Below are 27,407 nucleotides of genomic sequence, written 5' to 3'. Positions count from 1 at the left end.
GAGACGTGGCCTTGAAGCAGTCTCTCAAATTGACCTGGGACAGATTCTGAGAATGACTAGTGTTCTGCACAAGTTTCCCCTAAATATAAGTGCTGATTTGAACTGTGCTGGCTGAATTATCATAATTTTTGCTAGTGCTCACAAATATCTCCTTCGCACTGTCCGCTGCAGGGCTCAGAGCTCTCACTTTGCTGATGCAGATATGGAAGTGGTCCTGCAGCTTAGGGATGGGAGAGGGTTGGAGTGTGCTCTCCCTTCCAATGAGGACAGCTCAGAGCTAGCGAGGGGGAGGCAGGGCAGACTACATGGACTGCCACTCAATACAGGAAGAAATTTACTGATCTTACCAGGTCAGGCAAGGTAAATGGAGTTTGCCACATTTATCATGACCTCCCCTCCCATTGTTAAAAGTACTTCAAATGTTTGCCGTCAGTCTCCAGGAGGTGGTATTCACTCATCTTTGTGTACATTTAGTTCTCACATGGAATCTAATTACTACATTCATCTGTTCTCACGCCCATTATAGGCTAGATGTTGATGCTTGAATATTACTCCATGTCATGGTAACTGAAGGTAATTTGGCGTTTCAATTTGATTTTTTTTAAGGACAATGCATTTAACAGCATACCATAAGAAATAGGAGCAGGAGTATGCCTTACGGCCCAATCGAGCCTGCTCCGCCATTCAATAAGATCATGGCTGAACTTTGACATCAACTCCACTTTCCCTAAAGTTCAGCCCACAGGCACTGCCCCTCTTAATCTCAAGCCATTCATTTCCTATGAGGATGAACCCCTGCACACCTTTGGGAGAGGGCATCCAGGGTGTTTAATGGGTAAGTAGGAAGACAAGTGGCAGATAGTACCCTTAAGTTGTCAGAAAGCCATATCACAAAACTTTCATGTCACTCCTTTGACTGAAAGCAGTGCAATCTTTCTTAGGAAGCTATCGTCCTTTTTCTCACTCTCTTCTGCAAAAGGATCAAGTGGGTTCATCAGCATCCAGTAATCTCACCAAATCACAGCATTCATCCTCACTTATTCTGTCTTTCCCAAGCACCAGCCATCCACCCTGTGCACATTAGATAGTGGGGAAGATGGGAGTGCAGTGCATATAACACAGGAGCAAGTTGTTAATATGCAATGAAAATATTGTGCCTAAGGTGAGAAGACTAGGGAGCTGCACCTCATGGGCATTGCATCTAAAATATTTTGTACACTGAGCATCAAAGAAGACATGCATTGACCTAGCGCCTTTCTCAAATTCAGGATGTCCCAAAGTGATTCACAGACAATGAAGTACTGAAGTGTAGTAATTATTGTATGGAGGGAAAAAGCAGTAGCTAATTTCTGCACAGCAAGGTCCAACAAACAGCAATGAGATAAATGACCAGATAATTTTTGATGTTAGTTGAGATAATAAATATTGGCCAGCACCCTGCAAAAATTCCCCTGATCTTTGAAAAAAAGCTATGGGATCTCTTACGCCCACTTAGGAGGGCAGATGGGGCCTTAGTTTAAGGTCTCATCTCAAAGATGGCACATCTGACAGTGCAGCATTCCCTCAGTAGTGCATTGAAGTGTCAACCTGGATTATGTGCTGAAGTCTCTGATGAAATTGTTACTCTAATGAATGCTGCTGTGACTTGCTTGCTATATCTGTGACTAATGTTGCAAATGTCCCCAGTGACAACCTGGAATGACTCTGTGCCATAGATGTTAAGATCTGTGATAACTTTAATAGCCACTGCTGAACAGTGTATGAGGTGGACTCAGATTGTACATCTGTTTGCAGCATGTGGCATAACTGATAGCTTCATTTGTAAAGTGAACCCTCTGCAGGCACCACTGCTCAGTCCAGTCCAGACAAGTATTTTTGTTGTAAACCATTTTATTTTAAGAAATTGTCTGAAGAGAAATCTAGATGACTGAAATCATTGAAAAATAATTTAAGCAATTTTTTGGGTTGCAGTAATGCTTGCTATTTGTTTATTGGTAGCTTTTGCCTATTTGGTAATTAATCAGCATCAACACTGCGACACATCAGGGAGGGGGAGAGTTACCTGGACACTGTGTTCCAGGAGGCAGTCACACCCCTTAGATTAATTCATTCAAATTTGGTTCGTGGTCAGGGACAGGTGGGTGTGACTGCGAGCGAGGCAGGTATGGGGACCCAGGAGGTAGTGGTGGAGGAGCCTCAGCCCTTGCTCTTGTCCAACAGTTACGAGGTTCTTACTCTGTGTGTGGGCGAGAGCAGGGACTGCAGTGAGGATGAGCAAACTGACCACAGCACCGTGGTACAGGGAGCCATTCAAGTGGGGGGAGCAAAAAGAAATGTGGTAGTTGGAGGGGACAGTATAGTTAGAGGGGACAGTATAGTTAGGGGGATAAACACTGTTCTCTGCAGCCAAGAACATGAGTCCTGTAGTGCCAGGGTAAAGGACATCTCCTCTGCGCTGGAGAGGAACTTCGAGTGGGAGGGGAAAGATCCAGTTGTCATGGTCCATGTAGGTACATAGGTAGGACAAAGAAAGAGGTTCTGCTGAGGGAGTATGAGCAACTAGGGGCTAAATTAAAAAGCAGAACCACAAAGGTAATAATCTCTGGATTACTACCTGAGCCACGTGCAAATTGGCATAGGGTAAATAAGATCATAGAGATGAACGAGTGGCTCAAAGATTGGTGTGGGAGAAATGGGTTTTGATTCTTGGGGCACTGGCACCAGTACTGGGGTAAGAGGGAGCTGGTCCATTGGGATGGGCTTCATTTCAACCAGTGTCAGAATAAGGGGGCACCCATTTATAATGGAAATGAGGAGGAATTTCTTCTCGAGGGTCATGAATCTTTGGAATTTTTTTCCCCAGAGAGCTGTGGAGGCTGGGTCATTGGATATATTTAAGGTGGAAATAGACAGATTTTTAATAGGTAAGGGAGTCATGGGGAGCGGGCAAGAAAGTGGAGTCGAGGCCAAGATCAGATCAGCCATGATCTTATTGAATGGCGGAGCAGGCTCCAGGGACCAAATGACCTACTCCTGCGTCTTATGTTTTATGAATACAGGAAACTTTGTGCTATCCGGTACCGACGGGACCGAGCTGTTGCCGTTCCCTCAAAACCGCCGAACACTCCAGCGCTAATGTTGAAAGATACGGAAGCTTCTGAGCTCTGTATGTCAACAAACCCTGTTGCACAGCTTCTAAACAGTCCAAGCGTCTCTGTAGCTTAGCAACAGCTTCAGCAGACCTTGCAGAGCTTGACTGTTGAGGAAAAAAAGCAACGAGAAAAAAAAAAACTAACGAAAACGGCACCTGATTTTTGCCGGTGGCTCGAGCATTCCGGACAGTTAGCCTCCGGATAACACAAAGTTTCCTGTATGTCAATCAGGTTCAAATGTGACATTTTTCCAAGCACTAGGAAGATCTGCTAAGTGTAAGACTTAATTATGTATTGATTGTTACGTTACTATTGGCACCTTAAATTGTCTTTGAACCTGGACAGAGGGGCACACACCCTCAAAATTTGCCGAGAACACAAATCAAGTGGGGTTGAAGGGTTAACAGTGACAACTAGAAGACTTCAGGGAGATAGACAGGTATGAAATGCAATTCAATGTGGATAAATGTGAAGTAATACATTTTGGGAGGAAAAACAAAGATTTAGTTCGTTGAAAGATGCTGAAGGTTCAAATACATAATCCCCCAAATGTGTGCAGCTACATAAAAGGCCAGAAGCATTTTAGTTTTTATAAATAGGGACATAGAGTACTAAAATAAAGTTGTAGAAAACATTAGTTAGACCAGCTAAGAGTTGTCTCTGCAGTTTTGAATGCTTGATAATATTCAGTGTAGTTTCACCAGGATGCTGCTGCATGATAATGGGAGTATTTCCACAGGAGCAGAGAATTTTCAAGTTACAGAAGATTTTAATAGAGCAAAGAGAGAAAGTCTATTTCCCCTGGTTTGGGGAGTCACTGCTGAGGGTTTGCAAAGAGTCAGGAAGGGGGGGGGGGGTGTTAGAATTTTTTTTAATGTAAAGGGTTGTTGGAGCATAGAATACTGCTAGAGACTGGTTGAGGCAGAGCCCATTGTATCTTTTAAAGGAAAAATTGATACATATTTGAAACAGGAAGATGGAGCTATGGGGAGACAGCAGGGCCATGAGCTTAGTTTTGAATTACTTAAGCAAAACCAACTGACCTGTTTCTGTGCTGTAAACCTCTTTGGTTCTTCATGCTGTGCCCCACTAGGACAGGCAACGTTTACTAATTTTTATTTTAGGTGCATGGTCCCTTTAAATTTGCTGCACAGTTGCTGTGCGGTCTTTCAGCGTTACAGCTGGTGAGCAGCCTGCGTGGGAATGACCCGATCACTGCACGGCTACGGGGGACGTTCATGACAGGGCTACTTAAGTTTAGAATCTCACACAAAAGACATTAGCTACATAGAGAGTTCTGTCCCATAAACTTTCTTGCCACTCTTGACAAGTCAATACGTTTTGTGAGGCACTTCAATAGTAAACTGACCAATACATAGAGGAATAAGCTGACTTGGGTCCCCACTCTGAGGCAAATACCTAGGGCCAGATCTTACTTCAGTGAGTCATCTCACGGCATACACTGGTAGTTAGGCCTTTTCCTGCACCCTTCAGATTTTTTTTTGCGCTGTAACTTGCTGGAAGTGCGAACTTATATCAGCGTGGTGAAGGTAACAGGGCATCGGAGACCTTAAGTGAACGGCAGGACTACCAGTGTATCTTAACCAATGAGATTTAAGGATTGAGAAGGAAACAGGAATGACTGCGAAGCAAAGGCGGAGCAGTGTAAATCAACCAAGTTCAAGAGATTCACACCACACGCTGTCTGTATCTCTTAATCACCTGAACTTGCTGGGCGATTTAACACGCCTTTATTTTCCCAGCAAAATCCAATGCCCTAGTGTTTGGATGTTGCTTTTGAGCTCAATAACCCCGTTTGACAGTGGTTCTGTACATTTTCAAAAGTCACCTCCCACTAATACGGTTTTTGCTTGCTGCTTCAGGAAGAGGTAAACCAACTGAAGCTGGCAGATACAAAAACTGATATTTTGAGCAATGCATAAAGCCAGGCAGTGATTGTTGGGGCTGGTGGATAATTGTGACACTAAGGTTAGTGAGTAAATTGTTTCAATAAAAACAAAGCATAATTAGGCTCAGGGCAGGGATGAGGATCATGCTACAATCTCAGAATTATTGTGTGTAATTTTAATATGTGCAGGTTGTACTAATTTCTAGACAATTTTTACATTTAGAAATAAAAACATCATTCCATGAAGGCACAGTTTTATTAAAAAATTCCAAACAAATGACTAATCAATATTCAAAACTATGGAGGTAGAATGCACAGATGCTACCCCAAATCTGCATTCTGTTAAAATTCAGTTAATTCTCAAAAATGCACCTTGTTTAGGAAGAAAATACAATGGAACATGCCATACTACATTTATGTAACTTTCTTGGTTAGACAGTAGTGGGGGCCACTAACAATCAGCCACAGCTGCCCATATGTTCCACACAAAAAAACCTAGTTGTGTGAGGTTTTATTCCGGAGGGAGTGAGGAAAGAACATTAATATGGTCTCATGCGGCCAGGAGGGGGTGGTGCTCGACTAGGTGGTGTTATTGCAATGTCCAGGTAGTCACCAATCTGAAATTTTTGTGATTGTAATGTCATCGAGTCATCTGGTCCTTTCCTTCCTGAAACGGTGGTACCAATTTCTTTTACTCTGTTATAACAAAAGCAAAGCATAAATTAGTCATCTAGATGCAATTTTCTCTAGTAAAAACTAGCATCTATTAGGACTACACACGGAGCCATGTGTATTTTTAGGACACGCATTAGAATATGTGTGTGTTTTAATCAAACCCTCTTCCTATTAATCTCAACAGTTGTGCCCTGCTGTAATCATCCACTTAAAACCACAATGGAGCTTGTTAATAATACATTATATACACAAGTTCACTCTTGTGCATTGCGTGGTGCTGGAGTTTTGCTAAGTGGGAGAAAAATCATTTAAGTGTATTTTGTGAATTTTAGTGTGTTAAGAAGTCAATTATTTGAAGTAAGTTTAATTTTTTAAGGGTTTTTTAAACCGGAAGTAGAATCCGGGTATAAAAGGGGAGGGGCTAGTGCAGTGCACGGAGTGCCTTGTGCATTGAGTGGTGCTGGAGTTTTGCTAAGTGGGAGAGTTCGGATAAGTGGGAGGTGAGGGTGTGTTTTTTGCTCTGTTTTGTTCCCCACTCCCAGGCTTGGACAACACTGCGGAGGCGGAGCAGCGAGACGAGTCAACCAAACAGGCCCCACAGACAGTATTCAAGGAGGAGGTTGGTGATCAGCTGGTTGGTTGGTTTTCTTCCTTCTCTTCTCTTTTATACCTTTAAGTTGGTAAGTCCTTTGAATAGTGGTGTGACATTATCATCTATATCCGGGCAGGGTCTTCATAACTAATAAGAAATTTAATTAATTATATAGAATGAAGCAGGTGATGTGTTACTGTTGCGAGATGTGGGAGCCGGTGGTCCCCATTGAGGCTCACGGTGATTACATCTGCGACAAGTGTTTGCTGCTAGAGGAACTCAAGTTCCATGTTATGGAGCTTGAGACCGAGCTTCAGACACTGCGACACATCAGGGAGGGGGAGAAGTTCCTGGACTCTGTGTTTCAGGAGGTGGTCACACCTATGAAATTAATTACTGCAGATGTAGTCCGTGGTCAGGGACAGGACGGTGTGACTACAAGTGAGGAAGGTACAGGGATCCAGGATGTAGTGTTGAAGGAGACACAGCCCTTGTTCTTGTCCAGCAGGAGAGAGGTTCTTACTCCCTGTGAGGGCGGGAGCGGGGACTGCAGGGAGGATGAGCAACCTGGCCACAGCACCGTGGTACAGGGGGCCATTCAAGTGGAGGGAGTAAAAAGAAATGTTGTAGTGGTAGGGGATAGTATCATTAGGGGGATAGATAGGGTTCTCTGCAGTCAAGAGCGGGAGTCCCGAAGGCTGTGTTGCCTGCCCGGTGCGAGGGTTAAGGACATCTCTTCTGGGCTGGGAAGAAACTTGCAGTGGGAGGGGGAGGATCCAGTTGTCGTGGTCCATGTTGGTACAAACGACGTAGATAGGACAAGGAAGACGGTTCTGTTAAAGGAGTATGAGCAGCTAGGGGTCAAATTAAAAAACAGAACCTCAAGGGTAATAATCTCTGGGTTATTACCTGAGCCACAAGCAAATATGGCTAGGATAAATAAAATTAAAGAGTTAAATGCGTGGCTCAAAGACTGGTGTGGGAGAAATGGGTTTTGCTTCTTGGGACACTGGCACCAATACTGGGACAGGAGGGAGCTGTTCCGTTGGGACGGACTCCACTTGGCCAGTGCTGGGACTAGAGTCGTGGCGAATCATATAACTAGGGCTGTAGAGAGGGCTTTAAACTAATTAGTGGGGGGGAGGTTTCTAGAGAGCAAATAATAGAAATGACAACAGAGAAGGTCATAGACTTAGGTAGCAGTGGGGGAATTAAAAAACAGAATGTGTCAGGAAGGGACAGAAGGTATGGAGCAAAAAGTAAAGTACTAAAAGGGAAAAACAGGAACTAAGTGTTACAAAACATATTTGAAAGTTCTTTATCTGAATGCACGTAGCATTTGTAACAAAATGAACGAGTTAACGGCACAAATAACGACATATGGGTATGATCTTGTGGCCATTACAGAAACATGGCTGCAGGGTGACCATGACTGGGAATTAAACATACCAGGTTATTTAACAATCAGGAAGGACAGGCAGGAAGGGAGAGGAGGTGGGATGGCTATGTTAACTAAAGGAAGGAATCACTATAATACAGAGAAATGATATTGGGTCAAAGGAGCAGGATAGTGAAACAGTTTGGGTGGAGATAAGGAATAATAAGGGGAAAAAAACACTAGTGGGTGTAGTCTATAGGCCTCCGAACAGTTGCAACTCTGTTGGACGGAGTATTAATCAGGAAATAGTTGAGGCTTGTAATAAGGGAACAGCTATAATTATGGGGGATTTTAATTATCATATTAACTGGACAAATCAAATTGGGCAGAGCAGCCTTGAGGATGAGTTCATTGAGTGTATTAGGGATGGGTTTCTTGAGCAGTATGTAACTGAACCGACCAGGGGGCAAGCAACCTTAGATTTGGTCCTGTGTAATGAGGACAGAATTAAAAATGTCCTAGTAAAGGATCCCCTTGGAATGAGTGACCATAACATGGTTGAATTCCATATTCAAGTAGAGGGTGAGAAGGTTGAATAAAGGAGACTATGAAGGTATGAGAGCGGAATTGATTAGAGTGGACTGGGAAAATAGATTAAAGGGTAAGACGGTACATGATCAGTGGTGTACATTTAAGGAGTTAATTTACAACTTCCGAAAAAAGGGTGTAAAAGAAAAGATAGCCATCCGTGGCTAAGGTAAAGTAATTAAGGATAGTATCCGACTAAAAACAAGGGCATATAAGGTAGCCAAATCTAGTGGGAGGATGGAAGATTGGGAAGTCTTTAAAAGACAGCAAAAAATAACTAAAAGATTGATTAAGGGAAGATAGATTATGAAAGTAAATTAGCAAAAAATATAAAAACAGACAGTAAAAGTTTCTATAGTTATATAAAAAGAAAAAAAGGTGGCTAAAGTAAATGTTGGTCCCTTAGAGGATGAGACCAGGAAATTAATGTGGGAAACATGGAGATGGCAAAAACACTGAACAATTATTTTGTATCAGTCTTTACAGTAGAGGACACTAAGAATATCCCAACACTGGACAAACAGGGGGCTCTAGGGGGGGGGGGGGGGGGGGAAGGAACTAAATACGATTAAAATCACTAAGGAAGTGGTACTTGGTAAAATAATGGGACTCAAGGCGGATAAATCCCCTGGACCCGATGGCTTGCATCCTAGGGTCTTGAGGGAAGTAGCGGTAGGGATTGTGGATGCATTGGTAATAATTTTCCAAAACTCACTGGACTCAGCAAGGTCCCGGCAGATTGGAAAACTGCTAATGTAACACCCTTATTTAAAAGGGTAGTAGGCAGAAGGCTGGAAACTATAGACCTGTTAGCCGAACATCTGTGGTTGGTAAAATGTTAGAGTCCATTATTAAGGAGACAGTAACGGGACATTTGGATAAACATAATTTAAATCGGACAAACTCAGCATGGTTTCATGAAGGGGAAGTCATGTTTGACAAATTTGCTGGAGTTTTTTGAGGAAGTAACATACAGGGTGGATAAAGGGGAACCAGTGGACGTAGTGTATTTAGACTTCCAAAAGGCATTTGACAAGGTGCCACACAAAAGATTATTGCTCAAAAATAAAAAATCACAGGATTGGGGGTAATATTCTGGCGTGGGTGGAGGATTGGCTCTCTAACAGAAAAGCAGAGAGTTGGGATAAATGGTTCGTTCTCAGATTGGCAACCAGTAACTAGTGGTGTTCCGCAGGGGTCAGTGCTGGGTCCCCAACTCTTTACAATCTATATTAACGATTTGGAGGAGGGGACCGAGTGTAACATATCAAAGTTTGCAGATGATACAAAGATGGGACGGAAAGTAGTGAGTGAGGAGGACATAAAAAACCTGCAAAGGGACATAGACAGGCTAAGTAAGTGGGCAGAGATTTGGCAGATGGAATACAATACTGGAAAGTGTGAGGTTATGCACTTTGGCAGGAAAAATCATAAAGCAAGTTATTATCTTAATGGCAAGAAACTGGAAAGTACTGTAGTACAAAGGGATCTGGGGGTCCTGGTGCACGAAACTCAAAAAGTTAGTATGCAGGTGCAGCAAGTGATCAAGAAGGCCAATGGAATGTTGGCTTTTATTGCTAGGGGGATGGAATATAAAAACAGGGAGGTATTGTTGCAGTTGTACAAGGTATTGGTGAGACCGCACCTGGAATACGGCATACAGTTTTGGTGTCCATACTTAAGAAAAGACATACTTGCTCTCGAGTCAGTACAAAGAAGGTTCACTCGGTTAATCCCGGGGATGAGGGGATGGACATATGAGGAGGTTGAGTAGATTGGGACTCTACTCATTGGAGTTCAGAAGAATGAGAGGCGATCTTATTGAAACATATAAGATTGTGAAGGGGCTTGATCGGGTGGATGCAGTGAGGATGTTCCCAATGATGGGTGAAACTAGAACTAGGGGGCATAATCTTAAAATAAGGGGCTGCTCTTTCAAAACTGAGATGAGGAGAAACTTCTTCACTCAGAGGGTGGTAGGTTTGTGGAATTTGCTGCCCCAGAAAGCTGTGGAAGCTACATCCATTAAATAAATTTAAAACAGAGATAGTTTCCTAGAAGTAAAGGGAATTAAGGGTTACGGGGAGCAGGCAGGAAATTGGATATGAGTCTAGGTTTGGAATGGTCATGGTCCTGTGGGTAGTGGAGTGGGCCCAGGGGCCGTGTAGCCTGGTTCTGCTCCTACTGTGTTCTAATTCTGTGTTAGATTTCAGGAGATGGTTTTATTCCTGTTCCTGGCTGGGGTGGAGATCGCCTTTACAGAAGGTAAGTACTGTAGAAAATATAGGGACAGAGTGATCTCCTGGAAGAATTTCGATCGCCTAGATGGGTCGGAGAGGAATTTCCCAGATTTTTTTCTCCCAAATTGGCCATTGGGTCTTTATCTGGTTTTTCGCCTCTCCCGGGAGATCACATGGGTTCGGGTGGATGCACAGTGATAGAAGATTTGAGGTTAGGATCAGATCAGCCATGATCTTATTGAATGGTGGAGCAGGCTCGAGGGGCCGATTGGCCTGCTCATGTTCTTATGTTCAATCTCTGCACAGAAAAATGTCTTTATAATTTGTGCACTATTATATGCCTCATTTGCCCTTCGAGATTACAAATCACGGACAGCAGGGGAGAGTATGCAAGAGAGAATATGAAGAGATTAGGAGCGAAGTAAAAAAAAATTAGGAATGCAAAGAGGAACTATGAAATTAAATTATCAAGGAACATAAAACAAAGTAATAAAGTCTTTTACAGGCACATAAATAAAAAAGGAAAGTCAGGATGGGAATAGGGCCACTAATATCACAGGCAGCAAGAGAGATGGCAGAAATATTAAATAATTACTTTGCTTCAGTATTTACCAGGGAGACAGAACAGGTGGACATGACATCAGATGATATTAGAAATGAGATAACTGCATTTAAAATAAAAAAGGAGAAATATTAAACTAATAGAACTCAAGGAGGATAAAACCACTGGTCCGGACGGATTACATCCACGCATTTTAAAAGAATCTAGGGAAGAGATAGAGAGTCATTACTACACATATTTAATAATTCGTTAGAAAAAGGTGTAGTAGCAGAGGACTGGTGGATAGCTAACATGATACCTATATCCAAGAAGAAAGATAGAACATGTCCAAAGAATTATAGACCAGTCAGCTTAACATTGGTGGTAGGAAAAATATCAAAATTCCCTACTAAAAGGAGAAAATAGATGAACTTCTAGAAATCAGAAATATAGTAATGAATATCAGCATGGATTTCAAAAGAGAAAGTTTTGCTTGACCAACCTCATTGAATTTTTTGAAGAGGTAACAGAGAGAGTAGACAGGGGTAATGCAGTAGATCTAATTTATGTAGATTTTCAAAAGTCCTTTGCTAAGGTACCACATAATAGACAAATGAATAAGGTCAGAGAATGCAGCGTCAGGGGACAAGTAGCGGAATGGATAGCTAGCTGGCTTCAAGACAGAAAAGAGAGAGTAGGGGTAAAGAGTAGCTATTCAGAATGGCAGAAGGTAGGAAGTGGTGTTCCACAAGAGTCAGTGCTGGGACCACTGTTCACAATTTATAGTAAAGATTTAGACTTTGGAATCAAAAACAATTTCTAAATTTGCAAATGACACCAATTTCTTTTTTTTTTGGGGGGGGTGGGGGGAGGGAAGGGGGGGAAAATAGTCAATACTGAGGAGGACTACAACAAATTACAAGAAAACATTAATAAACTTGCAGAATGGGCATACAATTGGCAAAGGAATTTCAACAGATAAATGTGAGGTATTTCTTTTTCTTATCAAAATGGGAGGTCACATCTTACTTGGAAAATATAAATCAAAGTGGGGTAGAAGAGCAAAGGGATCAGAGTACAAATACACAAATCACTAAAAGTAGCCACACAGGTTAACAAGGCCATAAAAAAAAGTAGAGAGGTTATGCTAAACTTGTATCAAACTATGGAGCCCTGCATACAATTCTGGTTGCCATATTATACAAAGGATACAGAGGCACTGGAGAAGGTGCAAAAAAGATTTACAAGGATGATACCAGAAATGTGAGGGTACACCTATCAGGAAAGGATGAACAGGCTGGGTCTCTTTTCTCTTGAAAAGAGAAGGCTGAGGGGTGACCTAATAGAGGTCTTTAAAATTATGAAAGGTTTTGATAGAGTATACACAGAGAGTGTGTTTCCAATTGTGGGGAAGAGCAAAACTAGAGGCCAACAATATAAGACAGTCACCAAGAAATCAAACGGAATTCAGAAGAAATTTCTTTACCCAGAGAGTGGTGAGAATGTGGAACTTGCTACCACAAGGAGTGGTTGAAGCAAATAGTATAGATGCATTTAAGGGAAGGATAGATAAGCATATGAAGGAGAAGGGACTGGAGGGTTATGCTGATAAGAGTTAGATGAGGAAAGACACTGCCATGGACTGGCTGGGCCAAATGGTCTGTTTCTGTGCTGTATATCCTATGTTGTATATTTCCAATATCTTGTTTCTACAGATAATGTAGATACAATTTGCATTCATATAATGGCTTAACATATATTGATATAGTATATATAAAAATCATTGAGAACATTTGGAGTTTAGATAAAGAATTTCAATCCTTCCAAAATGTCAAACCCTACCATCATCTTGTTGAGTCAATTGTCCTATCCTCAACCATTCTTCCTGTCAATTATCCTCTGTGCAAAGAAATGTTCTCCCCGCTGTTTAACTTCACAATCCATTAAGTATTTAATATCATGAGAGATTAAGAGTGAAGAGACCCAGTCTATCCAATCATATCTCATACCTCTGCACTGTCTCCATAGAAATTACAACTTTGATTTCTTTTTAGAAATTAATGCTGGCATAAACAACCAAAATGTACCAGAAATTGTAACTTGCCACCAGCTTGTCCAAATATTCTTCTAGTAGAACATAACTGCATCACAAATCGATAAATCAGTTTGTTTGAGTTTATCGAAGAGCATTTATTCAAAATTTTCAATAAATCCCTTTATATGTAATTAAAAATTCAAGATTAAGTTTTCAACCACATATTGGAGAAGCCATAACATGCAGTTAATAGGAACTAACTTAAGCAAACTTCATATTGTACGAATAATGATATGGAACAATTAGATCTATTTATCTGCTGATCCAAGTTGTGCTATCTGTCAAATTCGTAGCATTCAACCCATAATATGAGCCGATTTCAGTTTTAGGTGGACAATTTTTTTCAAATCTCCCATATCACATCCTTTTTCCTATGTAGTATATTAATGCACTGCCATAATCATAGAAACATAACATAGAGATAGGAACAGGAGTAGGCCATTCGGCCCTTCGAGCCTGCTCCGCCATTCAATGAGATCATGGCTGATCTTCGTCTGAGATCATAGCTGATCTTACCAGTTCAGTACCCCGTCCCCGCCTTTTCTCCGTAACCCTTAATCCCCTTAGCCTTCAGAAATATATCCAATTCTCTCTTGAAAATATTTATTGAATTAGCCTTCACAGCCCTCTGTGGCAGGGAATTCCACAGGCTCACCACTCTGAGTGAAGAAATTCTTCCTCATCTCTGTTTTAAATGATTTGCCCGCTATTTTTAGACTGTGGCCCCTGGTTCTGTGCTCCCCGGCCATTGGAAACATTCTCTCTGAATTCAGCCTGTCCAGGCCTGCCATAATTTTATATGTTTCGATGAGATCCCCTCTCAATCTTCTAAACTCCAGTGAGTACAAGCCCAAACTATTTAATCTCTCTTCGTAGGTCATTCCCGCCATTCCAGGTATCAGCCTGGTGAATCGCCGTTGCACTCTTTCCATGGCAAGAACATCCTTCCGCAGATGGGGCGACCAAAACTGTACACAATACTCCAGATGCGGTCTCACCAGCACCTTGTACAGCTGTAGTAAGGTATCCCTATTCCTATACTCGAACCCCCTTGATATGAAGGCCAACATACCATTTGCCTTCTTGATCGCCTGTTGCACCTGCATGCTCTCCTTCAGTGACTGGTGCACAAGAACACCCAGGTCCCTCTGCACTTCCCCATCTCCCAATCTATTGCCATTTAGATAATAATCTACCCTCCTGTTTTTACCCCCAAAGTGGATAACCTCGCATTTATCCACATTATAGTGCATCTGCCACGTATCTGCCCATTCCCCCAACCTGTCCAAATCGCACTGTAGCCTCCTGACATCCTAATCAGAGCCCACCCCTCCTCCTAGTTTAGTGTCCATTGATTGTTACTATTAACAACAGACTGTTCAATCCGCAAGTTACAATGGAAATAGCATTCTACTAGTACAGGGATATCCAAAAATACACACACGTGACGCCGGCAGGTAGTGCTCGAATAGTTTTCCCTGTGACTCTGCAATTCCCCATTAAAAGGCATAGGCTGAGTGTCCCTGTAGTTCTAGGCTTTGGCCACCAAATGGCTCTGCACTAATTTGCATTCTCAAACTCCTTTCCTTGTCAGTTTACTGAAGGTAAATAACTAGCCATATGAAAATATTAACCAAAGTTCCATAATTTTATTAATGTATAATTTACCCCCCCCCCCCCCCCCCCAACATAAATCTAACAGAAACTAGCCCCTCAGGCAATGGAGATTTTTCCCTGTTCACCTGCTTGTCACCTCTCTTCCCACCTTAACCCACCCCTGAACAACTTTAATCCCTGAACCCGGCAACACGCACACCTTCTGCAACACATGTTCAGTGACATTCCACCTCTTCATCACATTTCATCCTTAAATCAAATTTCCATACTACAATGCAGCATTTTATTCCCCACCATCTCCCTTTCAAGTGCTGCATTTCTACTACTGAACTCGGCTACAGAGAATCACAAGAAAGTGCATAGAAGTTCACCAATGCCAGTATCTGAATCATCATTGAAGTGTATGAAATATTATGGCATGTGAACCTCCCCCCAACTCAGTTACAAGGTCATCTTCCACATTTACCCCCATCGCCACTGCAAGATTGTTGTTCTTGCAATGCTACAGTGTCCCAGTCCACCGAGCAAGATGCCCAGGCTTACATTACAACCCCGCCCTCCCCTTCGATAATTCTTGGCCTCTCAGTCAATATTCCCCCACCACCCATGGGCATTAGATGTCCAGCCTTGCAGTGCACACCCTCTTCCTAAGATAGATGCCTCTCCCCTATTAACATAGTTTTCCCCTCTCTTCCCTCCCCCGGTCATCTTTTCCCCTTTTCTCCTTCAACCCTCTACCTTGGTCCAATTATTCCTCTGCCCCTAATCCTGCTAGACTTGAAGACTGCACTACGTTTTGACGCCACAGAGATCAGTTGTATTTATTTTCTAATTTGTTTTGCATGAATTTTGTGGGCTTGGAAAGAGGTGTTGAGTAGTGTTACTGAATTGATGGATAAATCCAAAATCAGTACAACATCCATTAGTATCCACAATATGCAAATTAATGGGAATACTGATTTAAACTTTGTATGTGGCCTCCAAGGCTCAATGGTGCACAAGAAGTTTGGACACTCCTGTACTAACCTGTAACCAGGTCGTTTAGGATCTGGATACACAATTGCAAAGCTAAAGTGTGTTCCTTTCTTCCGGGCCTCTGGATAGACTTCCTTTACTAAGCTAGTTAGCTCCTTCAGTGTAGCATCCATCCTAAAATACAAAAGACAATGCAAATATCATTTTATCACGTGCTCATGTACACTGACTTTGGTATGTAGCTTAGCTTAACATGGGTGGGGGAGGAAGAAAAGAATTGCATTTTTGAATAAATTTACAAATAGCAAATCATTAGCAACATTAGGGTTCAAACTATCTGAATAAACAATTACCATGAGGAGGTTGGAGTAAGTGGAAGATGGAAAATTGTTAGTGATTTTTGTTTTGAACTCTATTTTGTTTATGTCATAAATGTTATTATTTGGGGTATACAATGCAGTGGGTAGGGAACTGTCATGCTGGCTGTATCACCAAGAAGTATTTTTGTTGGAATGTAATTGGATACAATACAGGAAACTCTTTGGTATCCGGCACCGACGGGACCGGGATGGTGCCAGTTGATCAAAAATTCCGGATGACGGAGAGGGTTATCTACCAAGGCTATTTTTAACAAAGAAAATTAAAAAAATCAAGAAATGTGCAGTATACAGTAATTGGGTACTCACCTACAGAATGTTATGTTAAATGGATGGTGGAAGATGCTTGATTAAGTACAGTACTGCCAGTTGAGGGTAATGCAATGCAATGACTACCAGCAGCGTGGGAGACACACAGTACCCCTGTAAAATGGCAGATCAGAAGAGACTACCGGCAGCGCGGGAGAGTCAGACTCCTGTTACAGGGGCATTGAGGTGTTCCAACTTCAGACAGTGCCAAGAAGCCGAGTAGTGGCAGTTTGGAGAACTACCCCCACTGACTAACTCGGCCACCGCGGGAGACTCAGACTCGGCAACATTGCCGGTTATTGAGGTGTTGTTTTCCGAGTGAGAATTTTGCCGGTTAATAGAGAACTCCGGATATTTAGGTGCCGTTTAAACGAGAGTTTCCTGTATAATGCAGAATTTTTAAGTGTAATGTAACCAGAGAGGAAATTGATAAAGGTTGTGTGTATTAGGATTGACAAATATTGAAAATATAGCCAAAAGAACTATTAGAAAAGAAAACTGTATAAACTCTTCACCAATGAAGAAAAGTGAACAACACCTTGGCAATCGTGATGTAGACAACAGACTCGACATACATGACTAATTTAATAATGACGCACTGGTACTAGAATTTGTTGGGCGTTTAGTACAACGCACTTGCTGACTTTGCTTAACCAAGTGACCGTTGAATCAGACAAACATTGGAAACGAAACCCAACAGAAAAATAATTTGTTTTCCAAACCACGCGGTAGTGTGTTCTAATGACCCAGTACACTAGTTATAACCAATGTTCCCTGTCAGCTGCGCTTTATTCCTGCGTGGCCCATTTCTTTTAATGCGCAGCCCTTTTAAATTTCTGTGTACGTGTGGTATTAACAATGGAAAAGCCGGTGAGCAGCCTGTGCGGGACCTTTCCCATTACTGCACGGCTTAGCGGGAACATTGGTTATAACAGCAAGTTCCAAAACCAGATGGTAACCAGATGGTAACCCAATGGTCAACAAGTACGAAACTAGTATAACTGTCTGAACCAAGTTTTATAACTGAAGCACAATACTTACCAAGTGTAGATCTGAAGCTCACTAGATGGGACATTTCCTCTAGCAAAATCATCCATTCTGTGATGTCTTCCATTGTTAGTTGTGAATACTCTCAACAGAAGAGGGCAGGTCTAAATGTTTAAACATAAAATACGAAAAATAATGCAACATTAAATAGGAAAAGAAAAAAAATCAAGTTAACAAACCAACGTAACATTTTTCTAAATCAGCGTAAATTGCACAATTCTTGTTTTCTCAATTGTGAAATGTAAACTATTTGGAAAGTTAAAATTAAATCCTAAACACAAATTTTCTGAGATGATTTTGGTATCAGTGTCAAACAGGAGCAGAGGTGCAAAATTCAGACCCAAGAATTAGCAGCAGAGTCACAAATTAATAAAAGTTTTCAGGGTATTGTTTTTGTGGTAGTCTGCAAAAAGTTGAGGAGAGCGCCAGAAAGTTGTGTTATATTTTACTCAAATAATAAATCTCTAAAATGTCCTTCGTCATACATGTTTTTCTAAAGCATTACGTTTAAAGTAAATTAAACAGTGTATCTGCTCTCCATGTTGAAAGCTAAAGTCACGTATTAAAATAGAAATGTACAACAGACACTTTACGTTTCTGAAACTATATTGCACCCACTTTATATGATTCTTCCAATGCATGGCATTATGGGCTACGATTAAGCCAGAAAAATCTGTGTAAAGGTCTGCCGAGTGCAGGAGATCAACACTAGCCCAAATTTTGCGGTAGGTAATGACGGCGAACTGTCAGTGTTCGCAGTCATTACCAACATTCCCTCCAAGCTGTGCGGCCACGCAGTTGTCTGCCAGTCCAGTGCAGCCCGGGACCGGCTTTTCAAATGTGAAATTTTGCACATGCACGAAACTTTAAAAAGGGGCCGCGCACCCAAAAAAATTTAAGGGGAAACACTGGTCATTACCCCTCTGAAACTGATCGTTACTTCACGATTTAGCGCAGGTAAACAAGTGAATCCTGAAGTTGCAGTCATTCACTACTCCGACACAGGCTGTGCTGTGAACCACCCCCCGCTCCAGATAGCCGGCAATCAGTGAAACTAATTAAGCTTTACTGTGCTAACATCGCCATTAAACACCCTATTAAATGTTGAGCCTTATTGGAATAGGTGTAACTGGGGTTTTAACAGCGTATTAACTGCTAAACAACTGTTCTAGCCTTGAAAAAGTAATTTTTATATTTCTGGAATGTCAAATTTCTCCATTATGATAAAATATTATGGGAACCTGTGCAGGGAAACAGAGGAAAGGGAAGCAAGGATAGAAACAAAAGACAGGAAGGAGAAAAGCAAAAGTGGAAGGCAGAGAAATCAAGGGTGTAAATCAAACAGGGCCACAGTAAATAATAATTCTAAAAGGACTAAGTGTTAAAAAAACAAGCCTGATCGCTTTGTGTCTTAATGCGAGGTGCATTCATAATAAGGTGGATGAATTAGCTGCGCAAATAGATGTAAACGGATATGATATGATTGGGATTACGAAGACATGGCTCCAGGGTGACCAAGGCTGGGAATTCAACATCCAGGGGTATTCAATATTCGGGAAGGACAGGCAAAAAGGAAAAAGGAGATGGGGTACCATTGCTGGTTAAAGAGATTATAACACAATAGTAAGGAAGGATATTAGCTCTGATGATGTGGAATCTGTATGGGTAGAGCTGAGAAATACCATGGGGCAGAAAACGTTAGTGGGAGTTGTATACAGACCCCCAAACAGTAATGTTGAGGTTGGGGATGGCATTAAACGGGAAATTAGAGACGCATGCAATAAGGGCACAGCAGTTATCATGGGTGACTTTAATCTACATATAGATTGGGCTAACCAAATTAGTAACAATACTGTGGAGGAGGAATTCCTAGAGTGTATACGGTATGGTTTCCTGGACCAATATGTCGAGGAACCAACTAGAGATCAGGCCATCTTAGACTGGGTATTATGTAATGAGAAACGATTGATTAGCAATCTTGTTCTGCGAGGCCCCTTGGGGAGGAGTGATCATAATATGATAGAATTCTTCAGCAAGATGGAGAGGGAAGTAGTTGACTCAGACTAGGGTCCTGAATTTAAATAAAGGAAACTACGATGGTATGAGGCGCGAGTTGGCTAGGATGGATTGGGGAACGTTACTTAAAAGGGTTGACGGTGGATAGGCAATGGCAAACATATAAAACGAAAAAAGTGGCGCAACTGTGGCTAACAAGGGAAATTAGGGATAGCATAAGATCCAAGGAGAGGACATATAAATTGGCCAGAAAAAGCAGCATACCTGAGGATTGGGAGCAGTTTAGGATTCAGCAAAAGGAGGACAAAAGGATTAATTAAGAAGGGGAAAATAGAGTATGAGAGTAAGCTTGCAGGGAACATAAAAACTGACTGTAAAAGCTATGCGAAGAGAAAAGGATTGGTGAAGTCAAGCGTAGGTCCCTTGCAGTCAGAATCAGGGGAATTTATAATGGGGAACAAAGAAATGGCTGACCAATTAAATACATACTTTGGTTCTGTCTTCACAAAGGAGGACACAAATAACCTCCCAGAGATGTCGGGGAACATAGGGTCTAATGAGAGGGAGGAACTGAATTAAATCAGTATTTGTAGGGAAATGGTGTTAGGGAAATTGACGGGATTGAAGGCCAATAAATCCCCAGGGCCTGATAATTTACATCCTAGGGTACTAAAGGAAGTGGCCCTAGAAATAGTAGATGCATTGCTGGTCATCTTCCAAAATTCTATAGACTCTGGCACAGTTCCCATGGATTGGAGGGTAGCTAATGTAACCCCACTATTTAAAAAAGGTGGTAGAGAGAAAACGGTGAATAATAGCCTGACATCGGTAGTGGGGAAAATGCTAGAGTCCATTATAAAAGATGTAATAGCAGAGCACTTGGAAAACAGTGACAGGATCAGACAAAGTCAACATGGATTTACAAAAGGTAAATCGTGCTTGACTAATCTACTGGAATTTTTTGATGATGTAACTGGTAGAATAGATAAGGGAGAACCAGTGGATGTGGTGTATTTGGACTTTCAGAAGGCTTTCGATAAGGTCCCGCATAAGAGATTAGCGTGCAAAGTTAAAGCACATGGGATTGGGGGCAAGGTACTGACTTGGATAGAGAACTGGTTGGCAGACAGAAAGCAACGAGTTGGAATAAACGGGTCTTTTTCCGAGTGGCAGGCAGTGACTAGTGGGGTACCGCAGGGATCGGTGCTAGGACCCCAGCTATTCACAATATATATTAATGATGATCTAGATGAGGGAACTAGATGTAATATCTCCAAGTTTGCAGACGACACAAAGCTGGGTGGGCGTGTGTGCTGTGAGGAGGATGCAGAGAAACTCCAGGATGATTTGGACAGGTTGGGTGATTGGGCAGATGCAGTATAATGTGGATAAATGCGAGGTTATCCACTTTGGTGGCAAAAACAGGAAGGCAGATTATCTGAACGGCAATAGATTGGGAGAAGGGGAAGTGCAACGAGACCTGGGTGTCCTTGTGCACCAGTCGCTGAAGGTAAGCATGCAGGTGCAACAGGCGGTTAAGGCGGCAAATGGTATGTTGGCCTTCATAGCGAGAGGATTCGAGTACAGAAGCAAGGATGCTTTCTGCAGTTGTACAGGGCCTTCGTGAGACCACACCTTGATTATTGTGCGCAGTTTTGGTCGCCTCATCTGAGGAAGTGCAGCAAAGATTCACCAGACTGATACCTGGGATGGCAGGAATGACGTACGGAGGAGAGATTGGGTCGATTGGGCTTATATTGGCTGGAGTTTAGAAGAATGAGAGGGGATCTCATTGAAACGTATAAAATTTTAACAGGACTAGACAGACTAGAAGCAGGAAGGATGTTCCCGATGGCGGGGGAGTCCAGAACCAGGGGTCACAGTCTAAGGATAAGGGATAAGCCATTTAGGACAGAGATGAGGAGGAATTTCTTCACCTAAAGAGTGGTGAACCTGAGGAATTCTCTACCACACTCAGGCAGTTGAGGCCAATTGATTAAATATTTTCAAGAAGGAGTTAGATATATTTCTGAAGGCTAAAGGGATCAAGGGATATGGGGAGAAAGCAGGGACAGGGTACTGAATTTGGATGATCAGCCATGATCTCATTAAATGGCAGAGCAGGCTCGAGGGGCCAAATGGGCTACTCCTGCTCCAGTCTTCTATGTTTCTATGAATGCAAATTGCAGGTCAGTGTGTTTATGCATGTGTAAACACCTGCAAGAGTTTTAACGCACTGGATTGACTCATGTTTTCCATGTATGATCTCAGCAATGCCATAGTAGGGAGCCATCAATCAACCCTTTTCCCTCAAGAAGGAAGACAAGTGCAGATGTTATTTCCTTACCATTCTAATAGTCATACAACAGGACAGGCAGGCTAGGAGCAAGTTAGCTGCCCACCAGCTGAACTGTCACAGTATCTGGCCAAGGGAGATCAAAGAATGTCAAATTGAACCTTTCAATAAAGATTAATTACTTGTAACAAACTATGAGTTTGTCAATTAAAATTAGATTGGGGATTTTGAAAAAGATACAACTATTTGTAGAACAGCTCCCTGACCTTGTAATATTTACTAATTCTTGAAAAAAAGTACGTGAAATAGTAGAATGCACTGAAAGATTTATACACATACTTGATCCTCAATCATGACAATCTTTGGTGAAGTGCAGTAGCTCATTATCCTTCAAACAACTTACCTTATAAATAAATGAATGTTTTCAAAAAATGCTACCTAGTTCATGTTAAAGTAAATTATCGAGATTCAAACTCCATATCTAAACGCTCATTTTTTGGTTCACCCCAACATAGAACTACTAAAAATATACACGTAAATCCCACTTTCAAACTCACTGTTCATGAGCACTATTCTGACACGTGTTTAATTGAACACGAGCTGGAGAAAGGTGTTTTCAGATCACAAAAGATCTGCTCTCAAATGCAGGAACAAGGCAATGTAGAATGTTCCCACACACCTATATGCTTTTGGGGATGAGGGCATAAACTCTTACCAGAGGCGAAGTTTGAACTCAAGTTGAAGGTCTAAGGAGTACTACTGTGGATAACCCTTCTTTCAATAGGCTGTGGTTATACTGGACAGCACAACAATAATCTTCAGCTTCACTGCATATTCTTCCAGAATGTCAGATGCCAGGAATTTCCAACCTGCAAAGTATCCTTTTTCTAATTCATTTTAAAGAACTTGCACATATATAGCATCTTCCATGACCTCAGGACATCCTAAAGCACTTTACAGCCAGTACTTTCAAAGCAGTCATTGTTGGAATGTAGGGAAATGCGACAGCCAATCTGCACACAGCAAGGTCCCACAAACTGTGATGATATAAATGACCAGATCAACTGTTAAGGGTGTTGGCCTCAGTTTAATGTCTCATCTGACTGCAGTACTAAGGGAGCGCGTCACTATGAAGTGCCAGCCTAGATTATGTGCTCGGGTATCTGGAGTGGGTTTGAACATATGACGCAAAGGCAAGAGTGCGCTCACTGAGCCACTGGTGACACCTAACATTTTGCTTAGTATATCTGGACATTTAACCAAATGTCGCGTCTGAACCTATTAAGGGACAGGATATAAAGGAACAAGAAATGTAAGGACTCCCAAATCTACCAAGGTTTACTGCTTTTTACAGAAAAAGGGCACAAGTCACAAAGGGAGAAACTGGCAAAACCACAGAGTCAAGGGCATTGGAGATTCTGAATCAACAAGCTCAAACCTACTGACAAAGGTTGCAACTCAATAGCTGGGTAAAGAAACTACACATTTATGAACAGACCAATGTAAAATTGTTGATATCCTCATATTTCATATCAAAACAATTTAATTTCCTTTCTTCACCCTGTCCTTCCACTATTCTCAAAGCCAATGCCAGGATATTGGCAACAGTAGCTTAAAGTGACTCCTCACTGGCTTTCCTCTGCCTAAAGTGACTCCTCACTGGCTTTAATTCAGGAGTCAGGTTCTTATCTGACAACCAAGTGCTTTGAAGCAGAGCAATGAGAGTGCAAATCCAGGAGGCCGTGTCACAGGCTTGGGCTTTGCACGAAGTGAAGTACAATTCCAGCCCAGTGTGAAGCCAAGTTTAAAAACTGCAGAGGTGGTCCACTGGACCTTTGGGAACTTTATAAAACCAGTATGGATTCTGTTTAAAGCCTATGATAAATGAAGTACTACAGCAAATACCCTCATAATATTAAAAATAACCACCAGCACAGCTTTGCATGTGTGCAAAATTCTCTCCTGGCAGACAAGGGGACGAGTCACAGTCCACAGTATAACTCAGGTCCTGCCAGTTGCATTTCCCACACATCTACAAGGTTGTCACCCTTGGTTTAGTAGTGACGCTCTCACCTGAATCAGAGCGCCGTGGGCTCAGGCCCCAGTCAGAGATTTGAGCATATATTTTTTTTATTCGTTTATGGGACGTGGGCATCGCTGGCAAGGCCAGCATTTATTTCCCATCCATAATTGCCCTCGAGAAGGTGGTGGTGAGCCGCCTTCTTGAACCGCTGCAGTCCGTGTGATGAAGGTACTCCCACAGTGCTGTTAGGTAGGGAGTTCCAGGATTTTTGACCCAGTGACAAAGGATCGGCGATATACTTCTAAAGCAGGATAGTGTGTGACTTGGAGGGGAACTTGAAGGTGGTGTTCCCATGCGCCTGTTGCCCTTGTCCTTCTAGGTGATAGAGGTCGCGAGTTTGGGAGGTGCTGCCGAAGAATCCTAGGCTGACACTTCAGTGCAGTACTGAGCGTGTGCTGCACTGTCAGAGGTGCCATCTTTCAGAGAAGTTAAACTGAGGCCTCATCTGCTCTCAGGTGCATGTAAAAGACATGGCACGATTTCAAAGAGGAGTATGGGAGTTATCCCCGGTGCCCTGGCCAACATTTATCCCTCAACTAATATCACAAAGAGATTATCTCATCATTCATCTCGTTAATGTTTGAGAGATTTTGCTGTGTGCAATTGGCTGTCACGTTTTGCTACATTACAACAGTGACTACACTTCAAAAGTACTTATTTGGTTGTGAAGCACTTTGGGATGTCCCACGGTCATGGAAGGAGCTATATAAATGCAATAAAAACAGAAAATGCTGAAAATACTCAGGTCAGGCAGCATCTGTTGAGAGAGAAACAGAGTTAACGTTTCAGGTCAATGACAGTCTGGTTGCCTGATCTGGAGCATTTCCAACATTTTCTATTTTTATTTCAGATTTCCAGTATCCACAGTATTTTGCTTTTATATAAATGCAAGTCTTTCACAGAACAAGAAACCAGTCCTTCAAGTCTGATCCATTCACAAACCATCCCATCATGAACTCTACCCAATCGATTTAATTCTATCAGTTGCTTGCCTGCCAGTTAAATCCAGATAAAAATTCTTCATGCAGATCTAGCTCTTTCAATATCCAACAGCTTTACTGTACACAAGTTCCCTTTCACCTGTATGTATTCTAAACCCAAATGAGCAGAGGAACTAAATGGCCATTATACCTCCTGAAACCATTGAAACCTGTATTTCCACAGTAACTGTATTGTTACCACTTTTTATTAAGTCCAAGGGGTGGAATTTCCTCTGGGTTATAATCGGGAAATTACATCTGAAATTACACCCATGTATCTATTTACACTCTTATTTTCCGCCAATCTGTTTAACATACCTCGGAATGTAAAACTGTGTGTAAACAAGAAGAAATCCGCATAAAACAATTGGGGTCTGAGGGAAGCTCCAGGCACACATCATATATTCCTTTTTTTTTTTAAGTATGAAAAGTTTCAAGCCATCTAAATGTCATTCATGCCCATTAAGCACAGCATGTTTAAAAACATACAATCGTGGAAGCTTTTCCATTTTTCATGCGACTTATACTGATGTCATAAAAATGCATTCAAAGAAACAAAAAAGTGTGCAGGCTTGTGAGGATGAATAAATAAAAAGAATCACTCAATAAAAAGTAATACACATCAGAAAAATGTTGTTTCCTACTGCACACAAAGGGTTTAATTTTACACCCATTTTGAACTAGCGCAATTGCAGGAAATTTACAGTTAGCATGGGGGGGGGGGGACATGTCATTATAATGAACTGGGGGGCTGGAAGATAAAGGGGGATCTTTGGACAGGCGTAAAAGGAGGAAGGAAATTCGGCCATAACGGTTACGTGCGTAAATCACTTACGCCCGTGTTTCCTCGATCTTTTACATCAGGATTTGTTTTACGCCCCAACTGCACGGGTCCCTGGGCGCAAACATTGAGGAAGTTCCAACCCCAAAAGCGGGTGGGTTCGGTGCAGGATCGCAGCTGGACCCGACTCTAATCTTAATAACTAACATCGTCACATCACAAGAGAAATGTGTTACAAGAATTTAAAAAAAAGACTTTTTGTTTAAAAAATCAAGACTTTTGGCGTTTGGGTTTCACTCCAGAAATTTCCGGGCTTTGCATTTAAAATTCGGCCGGGTGGGAACCATCAGGGACGCCGCCGGTGGAGTTGCCCCCATCGGGGATCCAGCTGAAGGCTCCTACTGTCCCGCCGGACACCGTCCGTCCTCCGAGAGACGCTTCAGATTTACCAGAGGGCGCCCGCGGTATAAAGAGAATAAGGAACAGACACCGGGGTCCCGGACACCGAGCGGCAACGGCTCAGTGAAACGCGCGCCTTACTCGAGTCGCCTCATTCCGGGCTCCGGCCTAACTAAACCTTGGACCGCCGCAGCCTCGGGCCATCAGCGCGGTACTGCCGACCCTACTCACTTTCTCGCGATCCACCGGCTTTTCTGGCTCTTTCTTAATCTCCTCCTGGGTGACTCTGGACTCCACGGCCATGTTGCCTCCCCGCCGTTCTCTCAGTGATGGCGACCGCACCATAGATAGCGAATGGGCCCGAGAGCCGCGCACGCAGACGCGCATGTCAGCAACGTGTCTGTGACAACTGCAGCGACCATCTTTGATCTGGGCAACATTCACCGACACCAGAGCAACAGTGAAAAGAAAGACGTGAATTTACATAGCGCCTTTCACGACCACCGGCCGTCTCAAAGTGTTTTACTTTTACTTAAAGCCAATTAAGTACTTTTGGAGTGTAGTCACCTTTGTAAAGTGGGAAACGCGGCAGTTAATTTGCACAGAGCAAGCTCCCACATACAGCGATGTGATAATGACCAGATAACCTGTAATAACAGAAGACGCTGGAAAAACTCAGCAGGCCAGGCAACATCCGTGGAGAGAGAAATAGAGTCAACGTTTCAGGTCGAAACCCTTCTTCAGAACTGAGAAAAAAAAGCAGGAAATGAAATAGATTTAAAGGCAGGTTGGGGGCTGGGAAATGGGGGAGGGGATGAAAGAAGAGACATTAAGAGATATTCAAGGTGAGACGAGATAGTAATAGGACAGGTAAAGAAACAAACAATGTGATACGCTTATCAATTACTCCATAAAAGGCGATGAATTAGGAAAGTAATGAAAAGGTTTTTATTAACTAAAGGACAGAGCATGCCTCTCGTGGACGACTGGTTCCAAGAAGGAAGTGGGTTGCCGGGCAGCCACCTTTATACCAGGTCATGTAGGCGGAGCCAGCTGAGGCATGCATTGGTACACAGTGAGTAGCAAGAGGTAACAATGTGCAATAACGATAACAGTAGTGAACGACAGTGAAAACAATAACAGTGGTTTACCACATTCACCCCTTGTTTAAAATTGAGTCCGGCGGGGTGAAGTGTACTAAAAGTTCGTGTAGGTAAGTCTATCAGGAGGCCTTGTATGCCGTCCTGATCGTCGTAGCAGCGGCGGCGGTGGTGCAGTATCCAACGTCGAGCCTGGTGTCTGAGTGGTCGACGAACAGGCAAGTAGTGGCGCGGCCGTTTACCGTAATGTCCATCAT

At 42.4% G+C, this 27,407-nt stretch overlaps 1 protein-coding gene across 1 annotated transcript; it reads right to left on the bottom strand.

The window, feature by feature from the left end:
* Positions 1–5,303: 5,303 nt before the first annotated feature.
* sap18 (Sin3A associated protein 18) lies at positions 5,304–26,476 on the bottom strand. Its single transcript, XM_085999172.1, has 4 exons — positions 26,282–26,476; positions 17,490–17,599; positions 15,814–15,936; positions 5,304–5,757 (listed from the first exon to the last, which is right to left on the bottom strand). Exons 1-4 carry the CDS (start codon positions 26,435–26,437, stop codon positions 5,601–5,603), a joined length of 546 nt encoding a protein of 181 aa, XP_085855298.1. The 5' UTR covers positions 26,438–26,476; the 3' UTR covers positions 5,304–5,600.
* Positions 26,477–27,407: the final 931 nt, after the last annotated feature.

This window comes from Somniosus microcephalus, chromosome 10 (assembly GCF_052327205.1).
Source record: "Somniosus microcephalus isolate GS21.2 chromosome 10, FLI_Smic_1.0, whole genome shotgun sequence".
Lineage (NCBI taxonomy): Eukaryota > Metazoa > Chordata > Chondrichthyes > Squaliformes > Somniosidae > Somniosus > Somniosus microcephalus.
Note: the sequence above shows the minus strand (reverse complement) of the source record. Positions and strands in the feature narration are given on the sequence as shown.

Excerpts from the sequence above, each read along its gene's own strand:
- sap18 (XM_085999172.1), bottom strand. The coding sequence starts at position 26,437 with ATGCGCGTCTGCGTGCGCGGCTCTCGGGCCCATTCGCTATCTATGGTG. Across the intron at positions 15,937-17,489 it reads GAGCTTCAGATCTACACTTG|GATGGATGCTACACTGAAGG; the intron begins GTAAGTATTGTG and ends TTTGTATTTTAG. Across the intron at positions 5,758-15,813 it reads CCTAAACGACCTGGTTACAG|AGTAAAAGAAATTGGTACCA; the intron begins GTTAGTACAGGA and ends TTGTTATAACAG.